Source organism: Mobula hypostoma, chromosome 3, assembly GCF_963921235.1.
Source record: "Mobula hypostoma chromosome 3, sMobHyp1.1, whole genome shotgun sequence".
NCBI lineage: Eukaryota > Metazoa > Chordata > Chondrichthyes > Myliobatiformes > Myliobatidae > Mobula > Mobula hypostoma.
In genome coordinates this window covers 28,811,982-28,830,101 of record NC_086099.1, presented here as the reverse complement: position 1 = coordinate 28,830,101, position 18,120 = coordinate 28,811,982, and the positions used below count along the sequence as shown (strand labels likewise).

The window sequence follows — 18,120 nt, the reverse complement described above, 5'->3', positions numbered from 1 at the left end:
GGTTGGGTTACTGCCAGGACCCTACAAGGTTATGTAGATAGCACTGAAGTTGGCAATGACTCAAAATCAATAGTCCACAATTCTATCCCAGTTCTGATGAAGGGTGTTTGACCTCAACAGCTAACTCAGTTTCTCTTTCAGCAGGGCCGCTTGGTCTGCTGGGCGAGTCCAGATTTCTGGCACCTGCAGTTCCTCGGGTACCTGGAGGCTAGTTAGTGTGAATTGTAGTCTGGGTCCTCAGAAGGCCGAAGTTCAGTCATGAAGGGAACGCTTAAAGGGAGAGTAACCTAGAATCATAAAGGTTTTGAGGTTGAGTATTTTCTCATAATGCAACAGTCTTTAGCTTGAGCAGTCCCGGAAAGCACGTGATGCTAAATCCATGCACTACTGCCTCTTTTATTTCTAAACTTGTTCTCTGCAATGATCACAGTGCAACAGTAACAGTTTGCTTATTTAAACTCAGAGCTGTTTTGCTCTCAGAGGAACAAGCCATCAAGGGCACTGGAAGAAGAGTCTTCAAATAGCTTTCCTGCTAAGTAAGTGGGTAGTAGGTTATTGCAGAGAGACGGGAATATCTATGTGTCTGACATAGATATTGCATAGACAATTCTGTATGAAGCACATAGGAATATTATCTTTGTGGGTACAATCAGAGCAAACAGTAGAGAAAGATTGAGGGACCCAATAGCCGTCTCCTGCTCCTACTTCAAATATTTGTTTTTCACTGATTTCATCCAGATCACCATTCTTTTAAAAGGCAGCTGTAATTAAATTTAATGCTGTCGAACTTCCAGCTGATTTTGATGACTTGGTAGTGTAGCAGTTAGCTTAAAGCTATTACAGCGCCAGCAACCTGCATTCAGTTCTGCGGCTGTCCACAAGGAGTTTGTACGTTCTGTCTGTGACCATGTGCATTTACTCCTAGTGATCCAGTTTCCTCCCATATTCCAAAGATCCGGTTCGCAGGGTAACTTGTGGCATGGTTGTACTAGGGCAGCGCGGTTTTGTTGTGCAGAGGGGGACCTGTTACCGTGCTGTATCTATAATTATAAAAAATAGAAAAACAAATAAAATTTATTTTATTTGTAAAATAAGCACTGGGGATGTTTAGCTTCTCAGTAGATCAACAAACTTAGCATCTGCTTGGACAAAAACTAGAATCATCTAGTGAACTGGTTTAATACAACTTCAAACATATCCTAAAATGTACCTGGCAAGATATTATCAAGAAAATAAATAGATATTCAAAAAACTGCTTCTATTTAAAATGCCTTACCGGATTAATTTATGTTATATGCCTCACCTTCTGTGATGTGGTAACTATGCGTGGGGACGGTTGGGCAGAGTAATACCACTGTTGATATCAACGATGTTATAGACCAAAGGTGATATATTTTGAGGATCATGCAGTCTTGATATAAGCTATTGTGAATTATTATAGTTTCTGTTATTGTGCTGGGTGTGGTTTTAATGTTGTTTCAAAGCGAAACTGTGTGAGTTAGATATCGTTTGGTTTCTGATTGCTTGGTAATCATCAAGTCATGAGACGCGCAATTCCCTATGATGGGAAAACTATGATAAAACCATAAATAGTTGTGATCCATAGAATGACATCGATTAACATTAGATTGATAGACTGGTGCAAAGATTTCTCTTGGCTCCTGCAGGAAACTAGCTCAAGGCTTTCCTGAAGTCATTCAAGTTAAATTAATTGGTCTGCAGACCAAAATGACAGTTTTTATACACTGTTTTGCCTTTATTTTCCCTTTTAACCCTTTCTCAACATCATTCAATCATTCCCTCTGGTCTACTTTCTCACAGATAATGATAGGCAAACAGCCATCCACCCAGGTGGTTTCTATATACAGTACATCTATATTTGGATAGAGAAGACTAGATATTTCAGCAAGAATATACATTAAATGCAAATAGTTTGAAAGAAGTTTTAATCCTGATTCTAACTAATGTTCCAGACTTTAAACATACAAGGGGTGATTGATAAGTTTGTGGCCTAAGGTAGAAGGAAATGAGTTATACAGCTCTCGTTACATGCACATGCAGTTCAACTGTTTGAGTGATTATGCAGAAAGTTTGAAATTAATAACTCTTCTCCTTCTACCTTAGGCCACGAACATCAATCACCCCGATGAGTTATTAACCTCAAACTTTCTGCATAATCGCTCAAAGAGTTGAACTGCAAGTGCATGTAATAAGAGCTGTATAACTCATCTCCTTCTACCTTAGGCCACGAACTTATCAATCACCCTTCTGAGGGCACTTTCTGGAGGTTCAGGATAGTCATAGTCATAGTCATACTTTATTGATCCCGGAGGAAATTGGTTTTCATTACAGTTGCACCATAAATAATTAAATAGTAATATGTAAATTATGCCAGGAAATAAGTCCAGGACCAGCCTATCAGCACAGGGTGTCTGACCCTCCAAGGGAGGAGTTGTAAAGTTTGATGGCCACAGGCAGGAATGACTTCCTATGACGCTCTGTGTTGCATCTCGGTGGAATGAGTCTCGGACTGAATGTACTCCTGTGCCCACCCAGTACATTATGTAGTGGATGGGAGACATTGTCCAAGATGACATGCAACTTGGACAGCATCCTCTTTTCAGACACCACCGTCAGAGAGTCCAGTTCCATCCCCACAACATCACTGGCCTTATGAATAAGTTTGTTGATTCTGTTGGTGTCTACTACCCTCAGCCTGCTGCCCCAGCACACAACAGCAAACATGATCGCACTGGCCACCACAGACTCGTAGAACATCCTCAGCATCGTCCGGCAGATTTTAAAGGACCTCAGTCTCCTCAGGAAATAGAGACGGCTCTGAACCTTCTTGTAGACAGCCTCAGTGTTCTTTGATCAGTCCAGTTTATTGTCAATTCCGTATGGTCCACAACCGCTGGACTAAATGTGTAAATGTAGGAGGGGACTATGTTGAAAAATAAATGTGCTAGGTTTTCTAAAATTGACTCCTTCGACCTTAGGCCACAAACTTATCAATCACCTCTCGTATACAGTGCCTATAAAAAGTATTTGCCCTGCCCCCTCCCGGAAGTTTTAATGTTTTATTATTTTATAATATTGAATCACAGTGGATTAATTTGGCTTTTCTGACACTGATCAACAGAAAAAGAAATTAATTTATAATTAATTCAGATCACTTTGTGGAGATCTCTTTTCACTTTGACACGAAAGGGTCTTTTTCTGTTGATCACTGTCAAAAAAGCCAAATTAAATCTATTGTGATTCAATGTTGTACAACAATAAAACATGAAAACTTGCAGGGGGGGTGAATACTTTTTATCGGCATTGTAAACATTGAATCACTAGGCACCAACAAACATTTCTACTAAGTTTATACAATATCACAGAGTCAGTGGAAAAAAATTAAAGGTGTTAAATTATTTATCTAAATTCATAGTTCTGAAAGCTTGGGCAGATTTTTTTTCACTTTTCACTTACTCCTACAGGAGTAGGTGCTTGATAGTTATTAGATCTAAAATGTACTCTCAGTCCATACATTTGACCTGGGTCTGCATGCTTCAGAATTTTCATTTCATTAGGCATAATTTTTGAGTTAAAGTCACTTTGTCAACAAAGAAGAAAGCTCGGTTTTCTTCTTTGACAGTAGTGTAGCATGTAGCATGACACTATTACAGTTCTGGGCATTCCCAAATTCGGAATTCAATTCCATCACTGTCTGTAAGGATTTTGGATGTTCTTCCCATGACGGCATGAGTTTCCTCCGGGTGCTTTGGTTTCCTCCTACAATCTAAATGCGTACTGGTGAGGAGGTTAATTAGTTATTGTAAATTGTCCTGTGATTAAGCTAGTGTTGAATAGCTGGGGTTGCTGGGTGGAGCAGCTCACTGGGCTGGAAGGGCCTGTTCTGTGCTGTATCTGTATATAAAATAAAGTTAAAATCCGTGCAGGCAAAATTTACTTGTCTCCCTCCTCCTCAAAGTCTATGACTTGTTTCTAATGGACCTCAGTGAAGCACAAGAGCCAATTGGTGAAAGATCAGTGAGTCATGGCGATAAGCAAGGTAGGAATTATCTGATGAGGGCTGCCAGTTTTGATGTCAGTGAAAGCACAGATGAAATTACAGTACTGTTTTACTGTTGAATGGTATGTTGATACACTATTTCTGCTATCTATAATTTCTCTTTGTTTCTTCTTTTGTAAATCCAATAGATGGCAACCAAGTCACTTTAGGTAAGTACTTTAAACAATTGTGCTTATATTTTCAAGTACTATTCATTCATTCAATAATTCTGATCTCACAGGGTTCCGATTAAAATCATAAATAAAAGTTGTCATCATAACAAACTTTTTGATATTTCCCATTAAAACAGATATTTATTCAATAAACAAATAACTGGAAAAAAACACTTTATACAATATCTTAAGTAACTGAAAAACAACTGAAAGTTCAGCCAACACACATCAAAGTTGCTGGATCTCGGGATGAAGGGTCTCGGCCCGAAACGTCGACTGCACCTCTTCCTAGAGATGCTGCCTGGCCTGCTGCGTTCACCAGCAACTTTGATGTGTGTTGCTTGAATTTCCAGCATCTGCAGAATTCCTCGTGTGAAAGTTCAGCCAATATGTCTTACATTTCAGACATATGGGGAACCCAGCAGAGTTAGGGCGGAGCTTTATAAATACCATTGTCAGTGAAGCTATTTTAACTCAGGTTAAAATGATGCATTCACTTCAACTGCCTCTGAACTTACTCTGAAAATTATGGAATGAGAGAGGGAAGGCATCAGACATCTTTTATTTGTGAAATAAATGAGCTGATAGATGACACTGAATCAAATGAAGGGACTTCCATGGTCCAATGTCCTCTCCTGTAGATTTCTTCTTCTTCGGTCTTTTACCTGACTGCCTATCCTCTTTGCCCCTCCTGACTGTCACCCAGTTACTTGTGTCCTACAGCTTCAGTATATCACCCTCCCAGTGTCACTTGTCAATCAACCCATCAGCCTCCTGAATGATCTGGAGTTCCTCCATTTCCAGCTCCAGTTCCTAAATAAGATCTGTAAGAAGCTGCCGCTGGATGCACTTCTCACAGATGTCGTCATCAGGGACAATGGTGGTCTCTCGACCTTCCCTCTTCCCACAAGAGGAGCATTTCACTAGCTTGTTTGGCATCCCCACTGCACTAACTCTGTAATAAGAAAGAAAGAAAGAAAATGAAGTGAAAAAAATCTACCTAAAGCTTCACCCCTTCTCGCCTAAGTCACTTGATCCAAAGCTTCAACTCCCCACTCTATCACTGATCCAATTACACAATGCCCACTCACAAAATGGCCACTCCCCTTAAAATTAAGAATTTTTTATTGGCCCTTGCCAAATGCCTAATTATGCAAAATCCAACATCACCTCAGGAACTGTGGCACGCAGAAAGTCCCAACTGCCCCTGCCGGTTGCTTTTGAAATCCCTCTCCTGTTACGCACAATCCAACATCTCCTCAGGAACTGCAGTGCACAGAATGCCCTCCAGCATTTTATGTGAGTTACTCTAAGAAATGCATCTGTTTTTCTTCTCCAGGTGACATTCTGGCCATTATATTTGGGATCCTGTTTGGATGCACGGTTTTGGTCTTTGTAATTTATGTGTTGCGACAAAGGAAAAGACGAAGGTGAGAGTGATGAGAACCTTTTATTATCCACTTCAGACCTAATCAGAAACTGCCAACAGTGATGTAATAGAATGCAATGTTAAATGCTTCAGTCCATTAGGAGAGTTTTACTTTTAAAAAATACTGACCTAGTTTCATCGACCTATTTAACACTGAAGACTTCTTACCAACATTCATAAACCAACAAAAGAAAAGCATGATTCACCACACGCTCCAGCTTGTAATTGGTGTATTGAACGCCTTTTTAAATTTATTATAGTTACACCCAAGGTGCAGGAGTGCCCACTCCGACTATTGAGGCCTGTTACAGTGGAGTAAGGTTAGATCACCACATTATGTTATGAATCTGTTTCGAAGCTCTACCTCCTTTCAGCATATTTATTTTGGAATCCACACCACCCCCCAGCACCACGAGATCCTGTTTCCCCTTCATGATGCAGAATTAAGTTAGTTATTAATTAAGTTAGTTTTAATGTAACATGTGGCCAAGTGGTTAAGGCATTGGACTAGCTACCTGAAGGTCATGAGTCCGAGCCCAGTCAAGGGAATGTGTTGTGTCCTTGAGCAAAGCACTTAATCACACATTGCTCTGTGACAACATTGGTGCCAAGCTGTATGAGTCCTAATGCCCTTCCCTTGGACAACATTGGTGTCATGGAGAGGGGAGACTTGCAGCATGGGTACCTGCTGGTCTTCCAAACAACCTTGCTCAGGCCTGTGCCCTGGAGAGTGAAGACTTTCCAGGCGTAGATCCATGGTCTCGCAAGACTAACGGATGCCATAAAATAAATTAAACATGTCTGCTGCCCAGACATGCTCTCACTTCCTTTGAAGTAAAGGTCAGATTCTTGGGTGAAGCTCTGGATCTTTCTCAACGGGCAAGTAATCGTAAAATTTCTATCAGCTGAGGAGATGGTGACATTTACCAGGTCTGGTCAGAAACACCACCATTCAAACAATAGTTATTTTGACTAAACTGCCTTCTGTTCTGGAGAAGCATCCACTCTAGACAACAATTTTCACCTGGTCACCAGTCAAACTTCTTGTCTCTGTCCCCAACAGTATCATGGGCAGCACGGTACCACAGTGGTTAGCGTAATGTTTTTCAGCACCAGTGGTCACCGATCACGGGTTCAAATCCCATCGTTGTCTGTAAGGAGTTTGTACATTCTCCCCATGACTGCGCGGGTTTCCTCTGGGTGCTCCAATTTCCTCCCACAGTCCAAAGATCTACGGTTCGGGTTAGTGAGTTGTGCCCTATGTTATGTTGGCGCTGGAAGTCTGGCAATAAATGCTGGCTGCCCAACAAAATCCTCACCTATATGATTTGACTCAGACAGCACATTTCACCGTTTGTTTCTTCATACATGTGACAAATAAATCTAATCTCTTTTTAATGTTTCTCTGAACAATCCTACTTCACTACAGATAGTTACTTCTTAACAGTGCAAAGTCGAGATGGATATTTTTCTCTCTGAGGGTTATAGGTCTTTGCAACCCTCTTCCAGAAAGTGAAGTGGAAGGCATCTTTGAATATTGTTAATGCATAAGTAGACTGATATTCAAAAAGCAAGAGGATGAAACGTTATCACGGGTAGATGGAAATCTGGAGTGGATATTAGAATCAAATCAGTCATGATCTTATTAAGGTTCAAGATTGTTTAATGTTATTTCCAGTATAGAAGTGTAAAGGAGAACAACATAATTGTTACTCTGGATATGATGGAGCACAAAAAAACCCCACAATAAATAAAGAACAATGAGACTTACAGGAAGATGTTCCCTGCTTGGCATTGCTGCTTGTCGCACCTCCACCAGTGTCCTTAGGTCAGCTGTAGAGTCATCAGCCAGGGACCGCCATTCACTCCCTTAGCCCTTGTACACCTCCTGGTGGTGGAGCAGGTGTCTCCCTGCCACCCCCTGCAGCTTTCAATGGGGTTAGTTGGTCCCTCAATTTCTGTCCTTCCTCCTCAGCCACAGCCAAAGCTGCCCTTTTCTGCCTCTTCAGCCGACTCTCTGGTGGCCTTCCTGAGCTTTGCTCCCATCCCTGTTGTATCATGGAGTAACCTCGTCGCTGATGTGCTGATTAAGCCCCAGCATCCTACCTCCACAGGGTAGATAATAAAAGAAACACAATAAGTATAAGTACATAATTAAATGGCAAAGCAGGCTTGAGGAACTGGTTAGCCTACTAGTCCTTCTAATTCCTCTATTTATTATATATATATAAATAAATTATTCTCCACTGGGGTAAAGTTCATGGTATGATTGACAGCACCAGTAAGTACATATTTTAACCTTGAGCTAAAGATAAAATAATTATTTTCAGAAATAGTCATGGAGTTCCATTTAGCCATTATAGTCCATTTGAAAATATAATGGGTGGTCTTCACAACATCAGTCAATCATATGGTATCAAGCATCTGCGGAGTTGAACTTAAAGAAAATAAGTTTTAATTCTCCTCATATAATCTCATCTCAAAGTCAGAGATTCTTAGATTAATGGGCTAAAACTCCTGAAAATAATGTTTCCAAGCATGCATTATTTAACTAAAGTCGGCATAAAATAGTACACAAAATAGTTTGCATCGCCAGCTATGATTATAATGGTGGCACCTGGAGGATCCAAGTTCAGAGACCAGGCTCTTCTTTCACTGGAACAAAAATAATCCAAAGGCTCTATCCTGATTTAAGAACATAGAAGAGTACTGCAATTCAGCCCATGATAATGTGCCAACCCTTCAATCCACTCCAAGATAAATCTAATGCTTCCCTCCCACATAGCCCTCCATTTTCCTTTCATCTATCTAACGTAAGAGACTCTTAAATATCTCTAATGTATCTGCCTCTACCATCACCCCTGGCGACACATTCCACACACCCACCACTCCATGTAAGACCCCTGTACTTTGCTCCAATCATCTTAAAATGTGGCCCTCTTTTGTTAGCCATTCCCACCATGGCAAAAAGGCGCTGGCTGTCCACACCATCTACGCACTTCTTCACTTTGTATACCTCCATCCTGGTTCAATCCAAAAAACACTCCAGCTTTCTCAACCTTTCGCTGAAGTGGATCCAATAAATATGGTGGACATGATCATCCCAAGTATCAGTTCCCATGTGTGCCAAGTGCTCATTTACTGTATTTCAAAGGGGATAAGTAGGATCCACAGTCCTGTCCCTGTTCGGTTATTTCTCGCTTAACACTGCCACAGACCTTTATCAACCGCATATTATACCATGCCTGACTGGAAATGAATTCCCCGATTGCAGTCCCACTCGATACTTAACTAACATATTTATATCAGCTAAACTCCACTTCAGAGTTTAACATTTTAAATCTTCCATTCTGAAAAATATGTTTATTGTAAGGTAACACACACAGAATGCTGAAGAGTCTCTGCCAGAGCATCGACTCTTTATTCCTTTCTATAGATGCTACCTGACCACCCAAGTTCCTCCAGCATTCTGTGTGTGTGACACTCTGGATTTCCAGCATCTGTGGAATCTCTTGTGTTTATTTATTGTAAACACCTGAGATCTCTTACCTGTTTTAGTTTCTGACTCTCTTTTGAAGACACTGAGTACAATTTTCTGTTTTAATGTTGCCTTTTCAGCTTAACTACTGAAGGTGGACAGAAGGTGATTTATAAACCAACGACTACAATGGAGGCATGAGACTGCAGTGAATATCTACTTCTTCCAAATCTGGAACTGAAAATGGCTGATCGAACCAAAGTTATTGATTTCTAGAGAACAAGCTGTTTGCTTGTTCTCTGCCATTGTCAGATTTGGTTCAGTTATTGTGCTTATATACATATTATCTTGTTCGTTATTAATAGAAAATGTTGCAGCATCAATCTGTTGTGATCTGAATGCAAAGGGTAAAAATGACAGGGTACAGGATGAAGTGGAGTTTACCATTCAGATCTCTTCTATCTACCTTGCCATAGCCTAATCCTCTGTTAAACCTATTACAGATAGGCATCCACTATGCTATGGGGTTGAGGAATGGTTCCCTTATCTGCATTGGAGTAAATTGACCACTGTAAATTGCCCTTCATATGTAGATGAATGGTAGACTCCAGGGACAGAGGCACTTCATGGGAATGTGGGGAAAAAAAAATTGGGTTAGGTTAGGGCTAATGTATGTAATGCTTGATTGTTAGTGGGCCAAGGGGCTCGTTTATATTCTGTATATCTTCGACTCTAAAAAGAAAAAGCAGTATAGCTGGTAAATTAGGGATAGAGGCAGAAGAAACTTCAGGTACAGGAACTTAAAGCAAAATACAAGCTGCTGAAAGAACACAGCAGGTCAGACAGCATCTGTGAGGGAAAAGGATAATGGACATCGTACTGTAGTTAAACAACTTCAAGTGAATAACTGAATGCTTATCAAAACTTTTTTTATTTTGCATTCATATTCTATCCTCAATATGTCAGGAAAATATTACTGATAGTTGTGGGAAAAGGAATGTGGTTGAACAGTATTTGGGAATATTACTGAACGGGAGTGATGCTGATTATCCACAGGGTTACACGTGTAAAATGTGTTTGGTAGGGATAGTTGGATGTTGTGGCATTAGGATTTGCATAGATAAATACTTATGTTCTTGGACTGATCAGTACTAAGAATTGACAAGTTTGACACAGTGAATGTGTTTTAACAGCATTATTGCAGCTCGTGTTTCTGTTACAGTGTAGGTGTTTTTTGAGAGTCACGAAAAACTGTAATTTCAAATCAGCAGATAAGACTCCAAGTCTTATTGCCTTCAGGGAAATGCTACAATAATTTGCATTATGTATACAATGGTATTTAATTCATGAAGTCTCAATGGGTTTCATAGTTTAATTTAGATGGGGAAACGGATTTATAAAAAGAATGGGAAAATGACTGGATAAATTTAAGTGAGAGTTATCTAGAGAGTGGAGCTGAAGGTTTGATATTCTGATGGGGTGAAGGGACCCAAAGCGATTGTTGGGTAGATTCAAACCTGGCAGAAGATGGCAACACAGAATGAGGCAGCTCTTAGAAGAACTGAAAAACAAGGCTGAATACTTTGAATTTATAATTTTGACAGACAGATTAACCTGGTGGGTTGGACCGAATAGGATTAGTTTTAACCTAGGTTCTAATAACATGTGAAATTACATCCACAATTTGTTACTTTGTATGGATTTTACTTTGCAGGGGCATATTAAAGGAACTATTTCAAAGCACAGCATTAAAATTGAACAAAAGAATCGCTCTGATTTCAAAATGTCTTGGCAATACCATTGACAGTGAATAAAATCTTCCTCTTCAAAGGTGTTTTTCTGTTATCTAAGTTTCTTGCAATTTAATCTTCACCTCAAACCATATGGGTATAACTGTTATCAATATGGCAGAGAGACTCCCGAATAATGATATACCGGGCCCCCACCCCATCTCCCAGGAAATAGACACAAGAGATTTTGCAGAGCTGGAAATCTGGAGCAACACACACAAAATGCTCGTCAAGCAGCATTAGTGGAGGGAAATAACAGGCCTAGACCTTTCATCAGGACAGTCCTGCTGAAAGGTCTCAACCTGAAATGTTGACTGTTTATTTCTCTCTATGGCTATTATCTGATCTGCTGAGTTCCTCCAGCATTGTGCATATAAAATGAGAAATTATGCTGGCCCGCTGGCAACCAACTTGGCTCCCATTGGCACATGTTTGACTGTCCAAATACAAATCCCTGAGATAAGGGAAAGTTTCCAATGACAGGAGAAGTGATATTTAGACAATGTTGAATTATGAAACTAGAATATTGTCAGAGCTAATGTCATTCAAGTGAGAATTTAAACCCAGCAACTGACTGTCTCAAAGTGAATGTAAAAGAAAAAGTCACACTATTTTGAACTATAGCATGGAAGTTATCTTTTGTGTACTATCCGTTTTAGGCAGTCTCTGGGTAAAGAACTGGTTCTGTTTTTACAGGTGTCCCCAAGTTGAATTTGTCCTCAAGCCAGAAAATACACAAAAATCGCTCAATAAAACGAGACTGCACCTCTAAAGTATTGTAATGAACGGTATCATAAACACAGAAGTTTAACAAGAAAGAACGATTATTACAGGGAGAGAGAGAGACTAGTTCCGCCATTTGCAGGAAAGAAAATATGTTCATATGTACAGATGTCCTTAACTCTGGTATCACACCAGTGCCATTAAAACTGGATTATCTGATTAATATTACATTGCTTTTTGTGGGGACTTGCTGAGCGTATCACAACCTAGTCTTCTCCATCTCTCGTGTCACCCAAATGATATCCTTGATATCAGTGTGCATCTTGATTATACTCCCTTTATGGCAAGTACATCCCTTTATAGAGAAACATGCAAATTGAATGCAGTCCTGCAGGCGAAGTCTCCAAGGCTTTGTGCCCAACTGAGTCAACCTTTGATTGGACTGAGCTCTCTAATATGATCACTTCATTGCTGCTATGTGTCCATTATCTGGTCTCGCTCAGTTGTGAGGTGTTGTCACTATCGTCTTACAGACTCCAGTGGTTATAACAAACATTAACTGCAGAAAATGCCACACAGCGTTACAGCACAGAAAAAGGCCCTTTGGCCCATCTAGTCCATGCCAAACTGTTTTTCTGCCTTGTCCCACCTACCCATACTTAGACCATAGCCCTCAAAACCTCTCTCGCCCACTTCCCTATCCAAACTTCTCTTTAATGTTCCAATTGAACTCTATCCATCACTTCCACAGACAACTCATTCCGCATTTACACCACCCTCTGAACATAGTAGCTCCCCCTCAAGTTCCCCTTAAATATTTTACTTTAAACCTACGACCTTCAGTTCTAGTCTCACCCAACCTCAGTGGAAAAAGCTTGCATGTATTTACCCTATCTCTAGCCCACATAACTTGTATACCTCCACAAGATCTCCCCTCATTCTCCTACACTCCAGGGAATAAACATAACCTATTCAGCCTTTCCCTATAACTCAGGAACTCAAGTCCCACAACATCCTTGAAAGTTTTTGCAGTACTTTTTCAATCTTATGGATATGTTTCCTGTTGGTAGGTGACCAGAATGACACACAATACATCTATATACTACTAAAACCCTCATGCTCTGTTTGTCTGTTTGTGACCTCCAATTAGTGCAAACAGTGCATTACAGCGGCACTATTTTTGGCTGAATCAACTTAAAATGTGCTAACTTACAGAATGCAGGCAAGGTTTAGGGTTATATATTCATTAAAAATTGCTCACTCGCCAAAATCAACAGCCCCGCTTTCACCCAAGAGCCGATGTCAGCCATGATGGAAACCGCGACGCGACACCATGACAAATGTGCACGGCCAGCCTCAGAAGTGACTCAGGATGCTCACAGCAGTGATACCAACCAGAGCAAAAGGGCAGGGTAGCTCTATTTCGAGCGGTCACATTCTGCTAATCACCATCAGCATGTGCAGGATTGGGACAGATCAAACTGAGATCCATCAATAAGAGATAATTAAATCTTATTGTAATGACATACTTCGAGACATCCATCAAACCCTTTGCTGAAGTCAAAGGACAGCGGTGACTATATCACGTCCATTTAGGAGAGCGCCAACCACATCATCAAGAATAATCAGCATCCTGGAGGCTTTGGTGTTACTGCTTCGTATCTTCTATCCAGCATTTGGGTAAAAAAAATATGGTCAGTTTAATTATGCCACATGGAAAGAGAAGGGGGACATTACGGTCAAGAGATGACGCCAAACGTTGTCGGGAAGCGGCAAGGAGAGGGAGAGAACAAGAATCAGATGAGGCCAGGGCCGCACGACTCTAGGATCAAAGAGTCAGGACAAAAAAGATGAGAGAAGAAGAGACAAAGGAGCTGAGAAATGCATGTCTCCAGGATCAGAGACAAACAACAAACAGCAGAAGAGATGAAGAGACAGGGGATGAAAGGGTTGCATGTCTCCAGAATGACAAAAACAGGCACAGGATGAGGAGAGAGGAAGAGACAAAGGAGCTGAGAAATGCACGTCTCCAAGATCAGAGACAAAGAATAAACAGCAGAAGAGATGAAGAGACGGCGGATGAAAGGACTGCACGTCTCCAGAATGACGAGAGGCACAAGGGTGGCAGATCAACCAGAAATGATGCCATCAAAAGTGTCCTTCATTAAATGAGGATGAGCTATATTTGCCTTGCTACAGGTTGTTCTTCTTTAATAAATTGAGGTTTTCTTCTTCAATTTCCAAAGCAAAGCGATACCAATAGCATTCAGGAAAATTTAATGTTCATTCTGTTCACATCAGACTGCTCTACCTTTCTCTCAAAGGGTGCCCCAACGGGTCACCCGTTGTCTAGTATAATGTAATAATAATGAAACTTTACCACCAGCTTGGATGGGTGTACCTAATGTACCTTCCTTCACCATCAGCCCTGGCAACACATTCCTTGCATCTACCACTCTCTGTGTAAAAAAACCTACCTGACCTCCCCCTATACTTTCCTCCAAACACCTTAAAATTATGCCCTCTGGTTTTAGCTATTTCTGCCACAGGAAAATATCACAGTCTATCTATTCTATCGTCTCATCCTCCTTCACTGCAAAAAGCCCAGGTTCACTCAAACTATCCTCGTACGACATGCTCTCTAATCCAGACAGCATCCTAGTAAATCTCCTCAGCACCCTTTCTAAAGCTTCCACATTCTTTCTATAATGTGGTGATCAGAACTGAACACAATACTCCAAGTCACGAGTTGACCAGAACTGAACTCAATACTCCAATACATACTACATTCGGTTACTGACATAGTTTCAATGCAAGTGAAATTTGATCACCCTCACCATGTTCACCAGTTCATTTGAATGACTTTGGAGCAACACCTGTTAGCGCAAATCGAGGTTAGTTAATGGTCAGAATTCACAATCGCATGGACAAACAGAGATCGGCACTAATTATTAGTTTTGCAGAAAGTTCTTGATTTGAAGAAATAGAAAAAAATCTTCAATCTGTCCAGCTTCTCATTTGTCATGGTTTTCTTCCTAGGTCCTCGAATGCATTAGTTTGCTTCTGTTGTTAGTGATTTGTCTAAGGCCATGCACCTTCTGTTTCCTTCAATTCAACTCAGCAAGCAAAATGTTGTCTAAAAGTTGACTGTATGCATTGTTCTGGCATTTCAAATTATAGATTTTGTATTTCATTTTTATAATGTAATGTGTTACTAATGGGAAACAGACACCTTGGTAAGATTGCAAAATTGGGGAATATAATCAAAAAACAAGAATAAATGTGTCAAATGACTTGCAAATTGCTAAATAATTATGTTATAGAGATCAAATAAGATATATACACAAAAAAGCATGAGGGGAAAGAAGATGAAAAATGCTTAAAGCCTGTTTTAAAACTCACACCTCCTCTTTTCAAACCCCTCATGATCTTGTCCTGAGCTCTTTATGTAATCTCTTCCAGATCCATATCCTCAGACACGCTTGCACTCCCTTAAATATAGGATCTTTAAGAAACCAGATTTAATTGGGGGCCCTCGCTCCTTTGTCAATGCTCTGGAACTCTCTTCTCTAGACCTCTTCCCTCAAGGATGAGTTTTAGTCATCTGCCCTAATATTTATTTATGTAGCTTCATGTCAATTTTCTTTTTGATGGCACTCCTATGAAACACATAGAAAGGTTAAGTGTCCTGTAAAAATGAAAAATAGAAATTGTCATGATGTAACTAAATACCCTACGAATAACTTTGATTTATACAAGCATGGTAATTTTAATTGGTATACGTAGCTTTGCAGGGCACTTCTACCCAAATGTGCAGTAAGGTTCTCAAACACAAAATACTCTGCAGATGCTGGGGTCAAAGCAACACTCACAACACGCTGGAGGAACTCAGCAAATCTGGCAGCATCCGTGGAAACGATCAGTCAACGTTTCGGGCCAGACCCTTCATCAGGACTGAAGAGGGAAGGAGCAGAGGCCCTATAAAGAAGGTGGGGGGAGGGTGGGAAGGAGAAGACTGGTAGGTTCCAGGTGAAAAACCAGTAAGGGGAAAGATAAAGAGGTGTGGGAGGGGAGGCAGGGAGGTGATAGGCAGGAAAGGTGAAGGAGGAATAGGGGAAAACACAATGGGTAGTAGAAGGAGGCAGAACCATGAGGGAGGTGATAGGCAGCTAGGGGAGAGGGCAAAGTGAAATAGGGATAGGGGAAGGGAGGGGGAGGAAATTACCAGAAGTTGGAGAATTCTATGTTCATACCAAGGGGCTGGAGACTACCTAAACGGTATATGAGGTGTTGCTCCTCCAACCTGAGTTTAGCCTCATCATGGCAGTAGAGGAGGCCATGTATGGACATATCCAAATGGGAATGGGAAGCAGAGTTGAAGTGGGTGGCAACCGGGAGAGCCTGTCTGTTGTGGCGGATGGAGCGGAGGTGCTCGACGAAGCGGTCCCCCAATCTGCGTCGGGTTTCACCGATGTAGAGGAGGCTGCACCGGGAGCACCGGATGCAATAATGACCCCAGCAGACTCACAAGTGAAGTGTTGCCTCACCTGGAAGGACTGTTTGGGGCCCTGAATGGTGGCAAGAGAGGAGGTGTAGGGACAGGTGTAGCACTTACGCTTACAGGGATAAGTGCCGGGTGGGAGATCCGTGGGGATGGACGTGTGGATAAGGGAGTCGCGGAGGGACCGATCCCTGCGGAAAGTGGAGAGGGGTGGAGAGGGAAGGATGTGCTTAGTGGTGGGGTCCTGTTGAAGGTGGCGGAAGTTGCGGAGGATAATGTGCCGGATCCGGAGGCTGGTGGGGTGGTAGGTGAGGACAAGGAGAACTCTGTCCCTTTTGTGGTGGCGGGAGGATGGGGTGAGGGCCGAAGTGCGGGAAATGGAGGAGATGCGGGCGAGGGCAACATTGATGATGGCAGAAGGGAAACCATGATCCTTAAAGGAAGAGGACATTTGAGATGTTCTGGAACAGAAAGCCTCATCTTGGGAGCAGATGCAGTGGAGACGGAGGAACTGGGAATAGCATTTTTGCATGTGGCGGGGTGGGAAGAGGTATAGTCAAGGTAGTTATGAGAGTCAGTGGGCTTGTAGAAGATGTCAGTGGACAGTCTGCCTCCAGAGATGGAGACCGAGAGATCGAGAAAGGGGAGAGAAGTGTCCGAGATAGACCAAGTGAATTTGAGGGCTGGGTGGAAGTTTGAAGTAAAGTCGATGAAATTGACGAGCTCAGCATGGGTGCAGGAAGCAGCACCAATGTAGTCATCAATGTAGCGAAGGAAAAGTTGGGGAGCAGTACCAGAATAGGTTTGGAGCACAGACTGTTCCACATAACCAACGAAGAGGCAGGCATAACTGGGGTCCATGCGAGTGTCCATAGCTACACCCTTGGTCTGAAGAAAGTGGGAAGAACCAAAAGAGAAGTTATTAAGCGTGAGTACCAGTTCCGCCAACTGGAGGAGGGTAGTGGTGGTGGGGAACTGATGAGGTCTATTGTCCAGAAAGCAGCAGAGGGCTTTGAGGCCTTCTTGATGGGGAATGGAGGTGTATAAGGATTGGACATCCATAGTGAGAATGAAGTGGTCGGGACCGGGGAACTGAAAGTCATTGAAGAGGTGGAGGGCATGGGATGTATCCCGGGTGTAGGTGGGAAGGGACTGAACTATGGGTGACAAAATGGAGTCCAGGTAGGCAGGTACAAGTTCGGTGGGACAGGAGCAGGCAGAAACTATGGGTCTACCGGGAGAGTCAGGCTTGTGGATCTTGGGGAGGAGGTAAAACCGAGCGGTACGGGGTATGGGAATAATGAGTTTAGCAGCTGAGGATGGAAGGTCTCCGGAGTTGATAAGGGCAGTGATGGTACGGGAGACAATGGTTTGACGTTTTTTGGTGGGGTCCTGTTTCATGGGTAAGTAAGAGGAGGTGTCAGAGAACTGCTGTTTGGCCTCAGTGAGGTAGAGGTTTGTCCACCAGACCACCAGACTACTACGGCACCACCTTTGTCAGCGGGTTCGATGGTGAGGTTGGGATTAGTGCGGAGAGAGTGCAGGGCAGTGCGTTCAGAGGGAGTGAGGTTGGAACAGGAGAGAGGAGTGGTGAAGTTGAGATGGTTGATGTCTCGGCGACAGTTGGAGATGAAAAGATGAAAGATGAAAAGTCAGAGAAGGTTCTCAAGCTGTAGATAACATCTGTTGTTGTTCGTCCATCGTTGACGTCGATGAAGACCTTGACACCTTAGAAGCATCTGAACTAGCACCCAAATCACAAAACATAGCAGTATATCAGTAAAGTGCTGGTGAATGGAAATAGCACTGATAGGCACTTGACAGTCAGCATAGGCTTGTTAGCTGAAAAACATCTTTGCATGGTGTCTGAGTCTCTGACTTAAACATGGTTGTACAGCCAAATCACAAATCTAGTTACAATGCCTCTAGCACACGGGTTCCCAACCTTTTTTATGCCACAGACCTC

The 18,120-nt window shown here is 42.0% G+C and overlaps 1 protein-coding gene across 1 annotated transcript in view; it reads left to right on the top strand.

Annotated features, from left to right (window-relative positions):
* Positions 1-10,997, top strand: part of ca9 (carbonic anhydrase IX) — a 93,528-nt gene extending 82,531 nt beyond the window's left edge. The window contains exons 10-12 of the mRNA XM_063042816.1: positions 4,210-4,230; positions 5,573-5,663; positions 9,281-10,997. Coding sequence (XP_062898886.1) covers positions 4,210-4,230; positions 5,573-5,663; positions 9,281-9,341 — 173 coding nt within the window. The 3' untranslated portion in view covers positions 9,342-10,997. The remainder of the gene's footprint in view (positions 1-4,209; positions 4,231-5,572; positions 5,664-9,280) is intronic.
* Positions 10,998-18,120: the final 7,123 nt, after the last annotated feature.